General features: G+C 32.5%; 2 protein-coding genes and 1 long non-coding RNA gene across 3 annotated transcripts; 2 read left to right on the forward strand and 1 right to left on the reverse strand.

Annotated features, from left to right (window-relative positions):
* Nucleotides 1-881: 881 nt before the first annotated feature.
* LOC135954504 (transcriptional regulator ATRX homolog) lies at nt 882-12,852 on the reverse strand. The gene is made up of 6 exons (XM_065504684.1): nt 12,598-12,852; nt 12,382-12,529; nt 11,498-11,560; nt 9,483-9,560; nt 1,285-2,465; nt 882-1,211 (listed from the first exon to the last, which is right to left on the reverse strand). Exons 1-6 carry the CDS (start codon nt 12,790-12,792, stop codon nt 963-965), a joined length of 1,914 nt encoding a protein of 637 aa, XP_065360756.1. The 5' UTR covers nt 12,793-12,852; the 3' UTR covers nt 882-962.
* On the forward strand, nt 8,427-9,130 carry LOC135954506 (uncharacterized). The gene is made up of 2 exons (XR_010576262.1): nt 8,427-8,561; nt 8,678-9,130. It is a non-coding gene; the product is annotated as an uncharacterized LOC135954506 (long non-coding RNA).
* Nucleotides 9,382-11,331, forward strand: LOC135954505 (uncharacterized). Its single transcript, XM_065504685.1, has one exon. The coding sequence runs from the start codon at nt 9,596-9,598 to the stop codon at nt 11,276-11,278; it is 1,683 nt and encodes a 560-aa protein (XP_065360757.1). The 5' UTR covers nt 9,382-9,595; the 3' UTR covers nt 11,279-11,331.
* Nucleotides 12,853-14,314: the final 1,462 nt, after the last annotated feature.

The following is a 14,314-nucleotide window of genomic DNA, read 5'->3' on the forward strand; positions in this document are numbered from 1 at the left end:
GGCGCAGAAACATACGCAAGCAACAGGCGTAATAGAGCGAAAGCAGCATTCGGCCGACTTCATTCAGTATTGAGAAACTCGCAAATATCCAGATGAACCAAGCTCAGAATATTCAATGCATGTGTAAAGCCAATTCTTCCTTACGGATGTGAAACCTGTCTAATATCGAGCACAATCACTCAAAAATTATAGGTATTCATCAATAAGTGCCTCAGAATCATATGCTGGATATTCTGGCCCAACACCATCAGCAACACGGATCTCTGGAACCTAACCAATGAGGAACCCATACTGAAACAAATCAATCGCAGAAAATGAAGGTGGATCGGCAATACTATAAGGAAGGTGTCCGATAGTATTACAAGGATGGCCCTCGTGGAATCCTCAAGGCTCACGAAGCCGTGGTTGACCCAATAACACCTGGAATCGCACGATACTCCAAGAACTAAGACAATGAAATATTACGTGGGAGGGCGCGAAAATAAAAGCAGATAACCGAGTAAGATGGATATTATTTGTGGAAGCCATATGCTTCCATGAGGTGTGATGGAGAAAACATAAAACAAATTAAAAGAATTATCATAATAAACTGATGTTGATTGACAGCGGCTGGAAATCGAACATAGGCCGCACTTAACATATCATACTTAATTATCAAACACGATAACCAATTAAGCTACAGCACCCTCTTTAAAAGGAGTTTGGGTTCTTCTCAGGGGAAACTATTTGATATAGCTGTAGCTGAGTTAACAATTTTAATCGCTTCCTTTCCGATCGAAGTTTTAATTATTGTGAAAACAAACCAATACCAGTAATTCTTAGCGGCTTACAAAGTATCGGAACTATCGGATTAAACATAAAGGGATATACAAATTTATAAATTTTGTTTTGAATTTGTTTTTTAGTATTTATTTAAGTTTAAAATGAAAGGTTAATTTAAGCATTATTTATACAAATAGTATTCAATTATTTTGTGATGATTTGCGCTGACGTATTTCTAACAGCTCTTTGTATTGTTCTATTGAACCATCTTCATGCTTGGAACTATATGCAGGTTTAGATTTCTCCTTTTCAATATCGGAATTTTCATGAGAAGTCTCCTTCTTAGAATGTTTAGATTTTTTGATTTTATCCCGAACACGTTTGCCCAAACGTGAAGCAGCCAAGACTTTGCTAACTTTAGAACTCTTCATGTAGCGAGAATGCCAGGACTAAAAGTAAACAAGAGTAAGAATTAAAATAATTAAAATTGTTTGAAAATTAAGAAATTTTCTTTAAACAAACCTGATTATCATTTACATGTTCATCTTCACTAGATTCTAAGGAAATGGCTTCTTCTGGTTGGCTTTCATCTTGCGATTTATTATTGGTATCCTGTGAAGTATCTTCTTTGGATTTTTTGTTGAGGGGCAATTTCATGGCATTCACCTCATTTTCCAACTGCTCATTCATTTCATTTTCCAAGTCACCGCCCAATGAAATCACATCATCATTTTGATCATCATCCGAATGATTTGCTGAATTTGTTTCGTCATTTGCTTTTTTTGTTAAAACCTCATCAGCCGTTTTAGATTTTTCTTTACTCGAACTTTTTAAATCATTGCTCTTTGTTTCTTCTGGTATATTACTATCTTGAGTATCATCTCTGTCACTCATTTTAAATGAAGAATCTTGAGTATTTTCGGTGGAACTCTCAAGGCTGACATTGTCTATGACTCTGTTTGGTTTAGGTTCTGTTACAATTTCTGCTGGTTTATCGGATTTTTGTGGTGAAGCATTTTCTTTATCTTTATTAACTTGTGCTTCAGTTTCGGTGTTTTTGCGTTCTCTTTGTGGTTCGGTTGCGGATTCGTTTGTGGATTTTTCATTAGTAGCTTTCTCAGCATCAATTTTGTTGTTGGATGGCTCATCTTCACCATCCGATGAATCGGTTATAAGCAATGTCTCTGGTTCTGCTACTATGGGTATAACATCTGGGGAGGGTGAACGGCTGCTCTTTTCTTTCTTGATTTCAGTTGTTAGATATTCCTTAGTTTTGTTAGATTTTTCCTTGCCTTCCTTGGATTTACCATTTTTCTTCTCACTATCTTGTTTTTCTTGAGTTTCATGACCTTTCTCAGTATTAGTGGATGTTTTATGTGTCCTCTTTAGTTTGATCTTTTTTGTTGTCCGTTTTTCGACTTCCTGGTCTGCAGGCGCCTTAGAACCCTGGTTATCTGTGGTACCATTGGTTCTACTAACTTTAGCCGAATCTCTCGATTGTCTTTCACTTGAAAGACGCTTACGTTCATTTTTATTTACTTTACCGTCCTTTTCAGAAACTTTTCCTTTGTCTTCCTTATTACGTTTCTCTCCATCGGAATCAACCTCAATTTTAGTAACTGGTTCGAGAGCCAATTGCGATCGAATGGCTCTGGCCCGAGCTTGCAATTCCAATAATTCCAGCACACTGATTTGTCCATCTTCTGTAAAGTGGGAGAAGTATTTTAAATTCAATTAGAATCAATTAGATCTTAATAAAAATAAAAATTGTGCACAAAGTACAGGACGCAATTTTGATGATATTTCGATCAAATTTGGCACTTACATTTGTTTCAGCCCAAGGACAAAACCTATTGAAACTAACTGAAATCGATCCATTATTTCACCTTGCCCCCATACAAATGCCCTCCCGAAATTGGACTTTATCGGTCATAACTGTTTAATTTATTTTTATTTATTATCTACACAAATTTCGTTTTAATAAGTTTTATATACGGAAGTTGTGTCACGAAATTTAATGATGATTTCATGGCGATTAGTCCATAATTAGTCATAACTCCCATATAAGGCCAACTACCGAAAATCATTCACGAAATTAAATTATTCAACTTAAAATTTACTCAGTATAGGGTATTTTACGGTCGGACTTGACCGACCATACTTTCTTACTTGTTAAATATGCTCTTATGTTAACCAAAAACTAATATTTGCTGATTTAAAAACGTCTGTTAATAAAAACATAGGAGAATAACAGAATTAAGCAAATAACAGAATAAAATGACAGAACTACAACAAATATAACATGTACAAAAACAACAAGTACATACATACTTTGTGTTTAGGTTGCATCCTTTTGGTAATAACTACTTTAAACGTATTACACAGTACAACACATGATTTTGGGACTCAATTCTGACAATTGCACGTGAAAGTAGCCCCAAAAATAAGAACTTCTGCATCATTAGTTTTGTCAAGTTGGCTGCCGTAATAATTTAATGACCATACGAATTTTTTTTCCTCAAGGTGGATTTTTATCACTTTTTCTATATTTTAGCACGGTTATATCTCGTATACCGTACGGAATATCTCTTTTGTGGCTGAAGCAAAGTTGTAGATATTGAATAGTAGGAAAAAAGTACGGAACATACCTACCCGAAAAAGGTGCACCCAGTGCCTTAAAAATCGCAAAAATGCCCATTTTTTAACCAATTTTTCACCTTTTTTGCTCAATAACTGGATTACAAATCCAATTATGGACCGATCACCATGAAATTAGGTCATGTGATTTGTAACTATATGAAAGTTATTAATCATGAATTTTGTATGTATACCATCATTTTTAACATATTTATTCACTTTAAAGTGATTTTCGGAAGCGGGTCTTATATGGGAGCTATGAATAATTATTGACCGATCATAATAAAATTTTTTGACATGAATTTTATATATATAAAACTTATTTTGAGCGAAATTTGTGTAGATACATATATAAATTAAACATTTATGACCGATAAAGTCCAATTTCGGGAGGGCATTTGTATGGGGGCTAAGTGAAATAATGAACCGATTTCAGCCAATTTCAACAGGCTTCATCCTTGTGCCGAACAAATTATATGTACCAAATTCTTTTATGATCGGTCCATAATTTGTCATAGCTCCCATATAAGACCCGCTTCCGAAAATCACTTTAAAGTGAATAAATCTGTTAAAAATGATGGTATACATACAAAAGTCATGATAAATAACTTTCATATAGACACAAATCACACGACCTAATTTCATGGTGATCGGTTCATAATTGGATTTGTAATCCAGTTATTGAGCAAAAAAGGTGAAAAATTGGTTTAAAAATGGGCATTTTTGCGATTTTTAAGGCACTGGGTGCACCTTTTTTGGGTAGGTATGTTCCGTACTTTTTTCCTACTATTCAATATCTACAACTTTGCTTCAGCCACAAAAGAGATATTCCGTACGGTATACGAGATATAACCGTGCTAAAATATAGAAAAAGTGATAAAAATCCACCTTGAGGAAAAAAAATTCGTATGGTCATTAAATTATTATGGCAGCCAACTTGACAAAACTAATGACGCAGAAGTTCTTATTCTTGGGGCTACTTTCACGTGCAATTGTCAGAATTGAGTCCCAAAGCAATGAACTGAAAAATGTTGTACTGTGTTATACTATTTTTAACAACGTTAGAATTTATTGTTGCTTCCTTTTTTTATGCAACTTTGCTGGAAGTATTTTACTAGATTCTAGCGAGTAAACCGTTAACGGGTCCTTAAATATTGTTTGCCACCAAATTATGCTTGTTATTTTAGCATTAAAAAACACTTGTCAAATTGTCTTCGACATAAGCACTACGTGCATTTTACTAAAAGAGCAATATATTCCTTCTACGAGGTAATATTTATTAACAATAAAAAGAGATCTTCGTCTCTAATTTAAACTTGAAATTTGTTTGTTTTATTTTTATACCAATTTTGGAAAACTTGGATTGATGCCAAACATTTGGTCCTAGCGAACCGGATTTTTAAACGAGTACTGGATCTTTGGGCATCATTGACTCCATCATCCCCTGGCAATAATACAGTCCACCGGCAATATACATATTTATTATTTATTTTTCATAAAATAAGGTACGTAAATATATTTCAATTGTGAGCTAAAGTGAAGTGATTAAAATTCGTTTGATATTAACGCGACGCACATACACATTTCATTTGTGTTTTATTTCATTAAATTCTTCGGTTTAAAAGAAAAAAAGTGACACTATTTCATTTGTTTAAAACTTAATTTATACGGACAATAAATAAAAATTAGTATTTCCTACATTTTCTTTTGTGCGATTATTTGTTTACAGATTTCCATCTGTAAATTACAATAACAATAATATATTCTTCTTCTTACATTGTATTGGTCACCCTACGGTCGGTCAGTTTGACTACAACATAGTTTCGGGATATATTTTTGTTAAATTTTTTATATTTTTGTAATTAATTTTTATATATTGTCGATAATTGAATAAGGAAAATGCCCATAACTTCACTTAATAGATTCATTAGAGCATCTGATGCTCTTATTGCTTTTGAGGCAAATTTTAATGATTTTCCTGAGGACATTCATAATGTTTATACCTTGGAGGTTCAGAGCGCTGAAATAAAATTGTTATGGGAGAAAGTTAAAACAACATATGAGGCCTGTTTGGATTTTTTGGAGAATTCTGATACAGAGCCTAGTGATGTAGATGTAGCTGCGTCTAAATATCAGGTCACATACGTAGCCTATATGAAATGTTTAGGTTCGATTAATGAGAAGGTGAGCAAATTTAAATCGGTACCGAACGCAAGTGATTCGCCAGTAGTGAATTCTGATTCTGGGCATACTTTGACTCTACCCCCTTGCGATGTCGACGCATTTGGAGGGGATTATGATTCTTGGCCGGCCTTTAGAGATTTATTTACGGCGATTTATATAAAGAGCTCGCGCCTTAGTAATGTAGAACGCCTTTGTCATTTAATACGTAAGACCGAAGGTGAAGCTAAAGATATTGTTTTGAAAAGTCCGTTGAGTAATGAGGGCTTTGAAGTAGCCTGGCGGGATCTTAAGATTGCATATGAGAATCCTCGTATGTTAGTAAACAACCAACTGAAACTTCTGTTTAGTCTGCCTTCCTTTGACAAGGAAACTAGTGCCGGACTTAAGACCTTAAAACGCGGTATTAATAGTTGTCTTACATCCCTTTCTATTTATAAAGTGCCTACGGATAATTGGGACCCAATTATCGTCTTTATATGCATTCAAAGACTTCCTTCATCGACAGTTTCTCTTTGGGAACACAGTGTAAAGAACAAGACGGCTCTCTCCCTTTGGCAAGATTTGGATAACTTTCTGACGGAAAGAATTCTGACATTGGACTGTCTTAACAATCTTAAGGGTAACGTTTTGGAAACAAAGTCAAACCACGTGAAATATTCTGTGCCTTCTGACGAAATTACTTCTTCGAATATTTCTTGTATTTTATGTCCTAACCAATCTCACTTTTTACGCACTTGTCGACGATTTAAGAGTCTTCCAATAACTGACCGAATTTTAGCTGTGAACGAAAATAACTGTTGTTCTAATTGTCTCTCAAGGACACACCATGTCAGCAATTGTAAAAGCAATAATAATTGTTTAATTTGCGATAATCGACACCATACTATGCTTCATCATGAGCCAATAGAAAATTCAAACGTGGAATGGACTACGACTTCTTCCGGTCAGAGTTCTGCTGAGGTTCTTCGACCCACTAACTCGTCACCGACTTATCAACGACCTTCTACTTCTACTAATGTTACGCAAACTCGACAAGTATTTCATACACGTCAAAATCAATCTGTTATCTTAGGAACTGCATCAGTAAATATCATACATAATGGCAATAGGTATCAGGTCAGAGCTCTTATTGATTCAGCTTCGGAATGTTCATTTGTTAGTAATCGATTACGAAAAAGGTTTAAACTTCCCACGCATTCTGCAAATGCTAAAGTTTCTGGCGTAAATAATGCGGTTTCTGTAGTTTCGAGAAAGGCTTGTTCTCTCAAGATCGGCTCTGATTTGGATTCTTCTGTAGTACTGAATACAACGGCCTTTGTTTTGGCAGATATATCGGAGAATTTGCCTTCGATTTCTGTAAACGCCGACATTAAAGGATTATTGCCAAATCTTCATTTGGCAGATTCCAATCCTTTCCATAGCCGGCCTGTTGATATTCTTATTGGGGCTGATTTATATCCGCAAATTATGTTACCGGAAATTCGACGAGACGTATTAGGGTCATTATTGGCTCAGAGAACAATTTTTGGCTGGATACTGACAGGTCCAGTTAATTCTATATAATTATCAGTTAATGGTATTTCACTAACTCGGTATTTCCTAAAAGACCTAATGCTGTCATTTGATTATTCCTCTTTTTATTACTATGGATCTACATCTATGAATTAAACACAAATGAATTCAACATTTTAACTAACATTCGAATTGTATATTTACATTATCATTAAAAAAGCTCATTGAAATATATTTACGATTTACCTTAGTATGTATTATTTTACTATATTATTTATAAAAACAATGCCTTTAATGGTCAGTTGATGGATCTGTCTAAAAACCATTGCCCGCAAGGGTCAGTTGATGGATCTGTCTAAAAACCATTCAGTTGATGGATCTGTCTAAAAACCATTCAGTTTATGGATCTGTCTAAAAACCATACCTATGCTATTAACATTACAACATACATTAGTGTTGCAAGGTGGCCGGCAATGTTTAGGTTGCATCCTTTTGGTAATAACTACTTTAAACGTATTATACTATTTTTAACAACGTTAGAATTTATTGTTGCTTCCTTTTTTTATGCAACTTTGCTGGAAGTATTTTACTAGATTCTAGCGAGTAAACCGTTAACGGGTCCTTAAATATTGTTTGCCACCAAATTATGCTTGTTATTTTAGCATTAAAAAACACTTGTCAAATTGTCTTCGACATAAGCACTACGTGCATTTTACTAAAAGAGCAATATATTCCTTCTACGAGGTAATATTTATTAACAATAAAAAGAGATCTTCGTCTCTAATTTAAACTTGAAATTTGTTTGTTTTATTTTTATACCAATTTTGGAAAACTTGGATTGATGCCAAACACTTTGTTTTTGGTTAAAGATAATTGTACTATCAAAGTTGCCTGTTTTTGCTTTTGGGTTTGTTATATTTTTCACCACAATAATTCGACTTGAAACAACTTATCAACTTTTCACTTTGCACTAATCAAATTGATTTATTTTGTTTGTGTTTTTTGTAAGTGTTTCTATTCCACAATATTCTTTGCAAATCTCACTTTGCACTAACCTAATTTTTGCAAAAAATTAGCTGTCTTTGCAAAGCGTGTGTGCAAAGTGTTTCACAAAGCATTTAATTATCTTTTTCTTATCACTTTTCACTTTGCATTGCTAAATAGAACTCGTTAAAATGAGCCGCAAAATAAAAATGGAAAAAAAACTTGCCTTGTTACAAGTGATTAAAGAAAAGAAAGACATTTTATTTTCTAGTTTTCAAAACAATAAAGTAAGTATTTTTTTACTAAATTGTAAATATTAAGAACATTATTAGTAATTAATTTTGAAGGTTAATAAATTAGATAAACAGGCTGCTTGGGAGGAAGTTTTAAAAGAAGCCCAATCCTTGCAACTGGCGTCGGACCAAAAAACATGGACCTATGCCAGGGACAGTTTGTTTGGGCTCTGGAAGAGTCGGACATTGGTAAGTAAAACAATGTATTGCTTACACATAGCAAATAATTTAAAGCTCAAATAGATATTTTTTCTTTTTAAAATAATCGAAGATTTATCCGTAAATTTAATGTTGTTAATTTGCAGAGTAAAAGGGATAACGCCCGACAAATGGACTTAATTGACTTGGTCATTCTCGATATTCTGGAATCAGACTCTGCTGTGGTAGATGGACAGAATTTCCAAGAAATCTATGAAAATTCAGAAAATCTATCATCAGCTGAGTCTGAGTCCATAATATCGATGACAGAGGAAACACCTAACTGCCCACCTCCAAACCCAAGGAAGAGGAAGAGCTCTACCACGTTTCCAAGTGAAACTTTGGATAGAGAGAAGCAAAGTTTGTTGGAGCTACTGCAGGTTAAAGTTTACTACAGGAAACTTCTATGTCTGAAATTGGAGAGGGAGCTCCAACTTCCAGCCTCGGCCATAACTCGGGAAATTGCCGAGGCAGAAACTGCAGATATTTCTTAAATGTTTATTTGTTAATTGTTTTATATTATTTGTATTTCTAAATAAACCATAAGTGAATTTCATATATTTACTTCTTATAAACTACAAAAATGCCCCCAGAAACAACGCTTTTGCAGTGGAGAAAGGTCGCTCATATCCGAACCAATTTTATTTCAAAACAATACTATATCAGTTGGCATTAGGAAAAGTATTGCATCAAAGATATAAGCCTTTCCATTCCACTCGCATGATCTCCATATTATTAAGGGCATAATTTTCTTCTTCAGCATTATTATTTTTTTTGCCAGTTTTGAATCAAAATTTAAAGCATATTTTTAATAATTCTCAAAATTTTGTGAAATTTACACGTAATTACAAACGTTCATATTTATAATTTGTATTGTCCTTAGATAAAAATTAAATTAAAATTTATACATACCTGGATTATCTGGATTTGGTGTATCCTTTTTGCCAGCAACTGCTTCCTCAACAGCTTTCGAAGTCTTTTTCTTTTTGACTTTACATGAAAATAAAATTCAAAAATTAATAAATATGAATCACAAGGCAAATATTGAATTTATTAAAAATACAAAAGAAAATATTAATGAAAATAAACATGAGCAAGAATTTAGCGTAATACTTAACGGCCAGAAAGATTTGGAAAACCAGCTAGAGCAATTTAAAAAGTTATGTGACGCCCACAATAAACATCAACGCAAACGTACGAAAAGACGTTACTATAATTTGGCTTTAATGGCCAAGTTAGAGAATAATACAACACACGAGGAAGTAAAGCGTTTGTTAAAGAATTATACCAGAACTTTTATGATAGATGTTGTGGAAAATAAACCTTTTGAAATAGAAGCATTAGTGGCAATGCTTAAGCAAGCAGCTGAAGAGCAACAGTTGGAGGAAACCGGCAGCAAACTGACTATAGGCTTGGCTTTACAAATAACGGGTGATGCCTGTCGTATAGGTAGAAGCCGTAATAATTGTTCATTGTTTTTGGCTCGCGGCAATATCCTGACCTTAACCACAAATACAGCCTATAGATATTCGTGCTTTAAAGAAATTGCTTTTGTTATTAATCTAACACATTATTTGCCTTATATAAATTTAAATGATAAAATCTCTATAGGCCCGGAGGTTCTTGGCATTGTGGTAAAAAAATTAAAGACTTCTATTGCCATTCAAATACAAGAGGCTGGCATTGTTAATTCTTATGATTACATAGAGCTACCCAATCAGTGTTATACATTGCAGTTGACAACTTTAGCTGATATGTTTACTAAAGATTTAGAAATGGCTTCAAAACTCCAAGTGGATTTTATTGTCCTGCCTCACATACGCTGTTTGCAATTTTTGAAATTGTTGCATCAAAAACTCAAAAGCAATTATCATCTTAAATTAATTGGTAGACTGGATTTGGAGTATATTAGCAGTAAAATGTTGGATTTAATGTCCCTAATTAAGCACTTAGACTATTTATGGCTAACAAATCTATTTAATAATACTCAAACCATAAATAACATATTAAAACAAGACATCATACCGCTGGCCAAGTGTTTAAAGAAACCTCTAATTGGTTCTGTACCTTTAGAGCGTTGCAGTGATTTTAAATTATTCGAAAATCATGAATATCTATGGAAAATCGACTGCATGTTCATAGAGAAAAGTTCGTGGTGTAACAAATATCCTTTAATAGTCAAGAAACTTTTACCTATTAAAGATTATCGTTTGGCTGTTGTACTTCATGATATTTTATCCAATTGCCAATCCCTTGTTAATTTTGTGATACGCACCATCAGTTCTATTGAATGTCAAGCTGTTTTTCTCTACACTAAATGTGATACTGCAGCTAAGGCTTTGAGTCGTGTGGAAATATATTGTCCGGTATTTGTTATACTACCACTCGAACAATCAACTTTAGATAATAACGTAGAAGAAGTAAATTGTCTTATAGAACTAGCAAAAAATCTTAACCTACGAAGAAATCTGAGGACAGTGCTATATACGAAGGAAATGAATGAATGTGAATATAAACCAATTGACTATGGCATTGAGTATGCACGTCTGTGTGGCTATCTAGAAACGGGTGACTTTATAATCACCTTAGAGATGGGCAATGAAAATGGCGATGAACATGTACAATTGGGTGTGGGTGAGGATGTGGTCAAAATGCGGGCATTTTATGTGCCACCATTGAAAGTTGGTGAGAAATTTAAGTGTATTTAAGATTAAAATTAGTTTAAATTGATGTAGTGTTTGTCACAAAAATAAATCTTGAAATCCAGCCATTATCAAAATGAAAAACTATGTATATGCAATCTAAGAAGTAACAAATATTTAATACAACTGATATTCAAAAGCCAACAAATTTAGTAAAAATTATTTTTGTTTATATAAAATGGTAAATTATTAGATGGAGAACAGAAAAGCACTCAAACAACTTACCCTTCTTTGAGCCAGATCCTTCAATTTCACTATCCGATGATATTTCCTCCAAAGAAATGTGTTCTGAAATTAAAACAAGTAAGAGAGCCATATTCGGCTGTGCTGAATATTATATAATCTTCACCAGAAGTATACAATGACATAAAGATTGAATACAATTTATGATGAAAACAATTTTTAGTGGAAAAAAAATTTCATCAAAAAATATTTGTTGGGAAAAGTGTTTGATGAGATGAAACAACGACGCATTGTCGGCGCCGATTTCTATGGCGTTGTATACATCGTTGGAAAGGTCTTTGAAATCTCGGTCATTGGTTAGATATCCTATTGTCTATGATAATGACTTAGTAATCTAGATTTATGTATGTATAAAAAAAATCGAGGTAGTCGTGGTAAAAAATTCAAAAATTATAAATAAATTAGTGAGGCAGGTACTGCAATAACTCAACCTTTGGGAGGAAGAGCTCATAAAACTACAAAACAAGATAATATAATATCAATTTAAAAATTGCCAAAAATTACTCTCTGGGAGGTTGTAAATAATTTATAAAAACCCTACAGCTTGTATACGTTTAAACTGGTCGAGATAGAAAAGTAATACACTATACGGCCAAGGGAAAAAGACTCATTAATTGGTTTAATTTATTCTCGAAGCAGTAATAAAAACCTAAAATGAATCCTAAGTTTCCATTGTTTTGCCATTACAATAATAATAAATAACTTTTCATTTGTTTTCTATTTTCAGAATTTTTTTCTTAATTTTTACAAATTCTTTAAGATTTGGTTTTGTATTTTGACCTATTCATTAAATATTTGGAATACATTCCATTGTACTGTATATATTTTAATATTAAACCCAACTGACATAAATTAACCTAATTTACCTTCTTGCCTCTCCACATCAGAATCATTATCTGAAGATTCCGTATCTGTAGGGCATTTTGTGGACGTGATAATTGACTTTAAACGTTTTGTTGATATGCACAAAAGCTCATTTAAACAAGCCTCTTCGATTTCTTCCAACGCCTGGGTCTGCAATATTTTTAAAATTTGTTCAAGTTTAATTCATGTTAATTTTAGCATTATAGTATTATTTTTACCTTTAAAAATTCTGGAGCTAAATTTACAATGGTCTTCGGCTTAAGGGTATTGAAAATTTGCTTGACCATTTCCAGCCTATCATCAATGTAATGGGTCATGGGCTGTGGCAAGCGATCTTCATCGGATTTTTCTTTTTTCACTTTTATAGGTTTTGGCAATTTTGCAGTTTTGGATTTCTTTTTAGTTTTATGCATTATTTATTTAATTTATAATAAATATTTGTGTGTAAACTAATACAGAAATTGGATAGAAAAACAGAATGTAATAGGAAAAGAAACGCAGAAGTGTTTTATAAAATGCAGCAACAACAACATCACAGCTGTTTTCTCTCCTCCTTTTTACATTGTTCTTCGTCAGGGTTGTATTTATAATTGTGATGAATGAAAGTAATGGGCACACAGTGGGCGAATTTCGAAAAAATGGAAATAAATATGTAATTTATAAATGGATAGTCTGAATTGAATAAAATTGCTCATGGCTATAAAGAAGTGTAGTTAACACTGCAGCCACACACACGATCAAGTTTTTCTTGATAGTCTTTTACATATACTTTTTTTCAAAATTTATAAAAAAAAGTTGTGACGTAGGCTGCACGCAATATGAAAACAATTTTAGTACAAATTGTGCAAAAAATGTAATCAGCTGTTTTCTTGATTGAAAATTGGAACACCAACTTGACTTGGGGGTTACACGATCCAGTTTTGCCTTTCAAGTTATAATACACTCACACTTTTTTACTAATCCCACTTTTACTAAAAGTGGGAGTTTCAATTTTCACTGTTTCAATTTTAATTTTTTTCATACTTCTTTACGAATAATATTTGGCGTTTAATTGTTACCCGCCTCTCACAATCGTGAACATGGGAATTCCCTTTTCAAAATTTACTTTTTCAAAATAAGTTTTTTTATTATTCATTAAAAACATAACAAAAATTTTCAAAAATTATTACGATATCTTAAACGGTATTTTTTTATTCAAAACACAAAATAAAAACACTTCAGAGTGCAAATGTTTAGTTTCGAGAACACATAACAAAAACACCAGCAAAATACGTGTAATTAGTGTTTTTCAATCAATATTAAAATTCCCCCCCTTTTACGAAATAACGAACAATTAACAAAAGTTTATTATTTTAAATAATATTTTAATGTATCAATAAAAATCTTATAATTGAAATAATTAATATAAAATAATAATTTAATTGGTTTCAAACCAAATTTTAAAAGCATTAATATTCAGGTATGTCACAGAAATTTTACGAAAGTGCAATCCAATTCGTAACGTTTTGGCTTTACTACTTCACATACTCTAAGGCGCAACTTTTTTTAAAAAATAAAGTTTATGAAATAAATATTTATTTGTTACTCCTAAAAGTACACATTATTATTTTTTGTTTTTTCTATATAACCTAAATATGTATATTTTAGTTTTCACTTTAGTATGAATTTGATGTCTGTGATATACCTGATTATTTCCAACCACAAATTTTAAATCATAATTGAATAATTTCATCAGACTAATGATACAAGATCTACAATCAAAAAATTAATGATGCATAAAAAACATTTACAAGTTTTGTTATTTTTTTCTTGTAAATAAATTCATTATTCTCCGAATCATGAATCAACTAAGGTGTTTTATTTTATTACTAACATTAACTCTAAAATTTTCTAATATAAACGCACAAAAAAAATCATTTATAATAACAAATTTAA

The sequence above is a fragment of the Calliphora vicina genome, chromosome 3, assembly GCF_958450345.1.
Source record: "Calliphora vicina chromosome 3, idCalVici1.1, whole genome shotgun sequence".
Classification (NCBI taxonomy): domain Eukaryota; kingdom Metazoa; phylum Arthropoda; class Insecta; order Diptera; family Calliphoridae; genus Calliphora; species Calliphora vicina.

Excerpts from the sequence above, each read along its gene's own strand:
- LOC135954505 (XM_065504685.1), top strand. The coding sequence starts at position 9,596 with ATGAATCACAAGGCAAATATTGAATTTATTAAAAATACAAAAGAAAAT.
- LOC135954504 (XM_065504684.1), bottom strand. The coding sequence starts at position 12,792 with ATGCATAAAACTAAAAAGAAATCCAAAACTGCAAAATTGCCAAAACCT. Across the intron at positions 11,561-12,381 it reads TGATGTGGAGAGGCAAGAAG|AACACATTTCTTTGGAGGAA; the intron begins GTAAATTAGGTT and ends TTTTAATTTCAG. Across the intron at positions 1,212-1,284 it reads AACATGTAAATGATAATCAG|TCCTGGCATTCTCGCTACAT; the intron begins GTTTGTTTAAAG and ends GTTTACTTTTAG.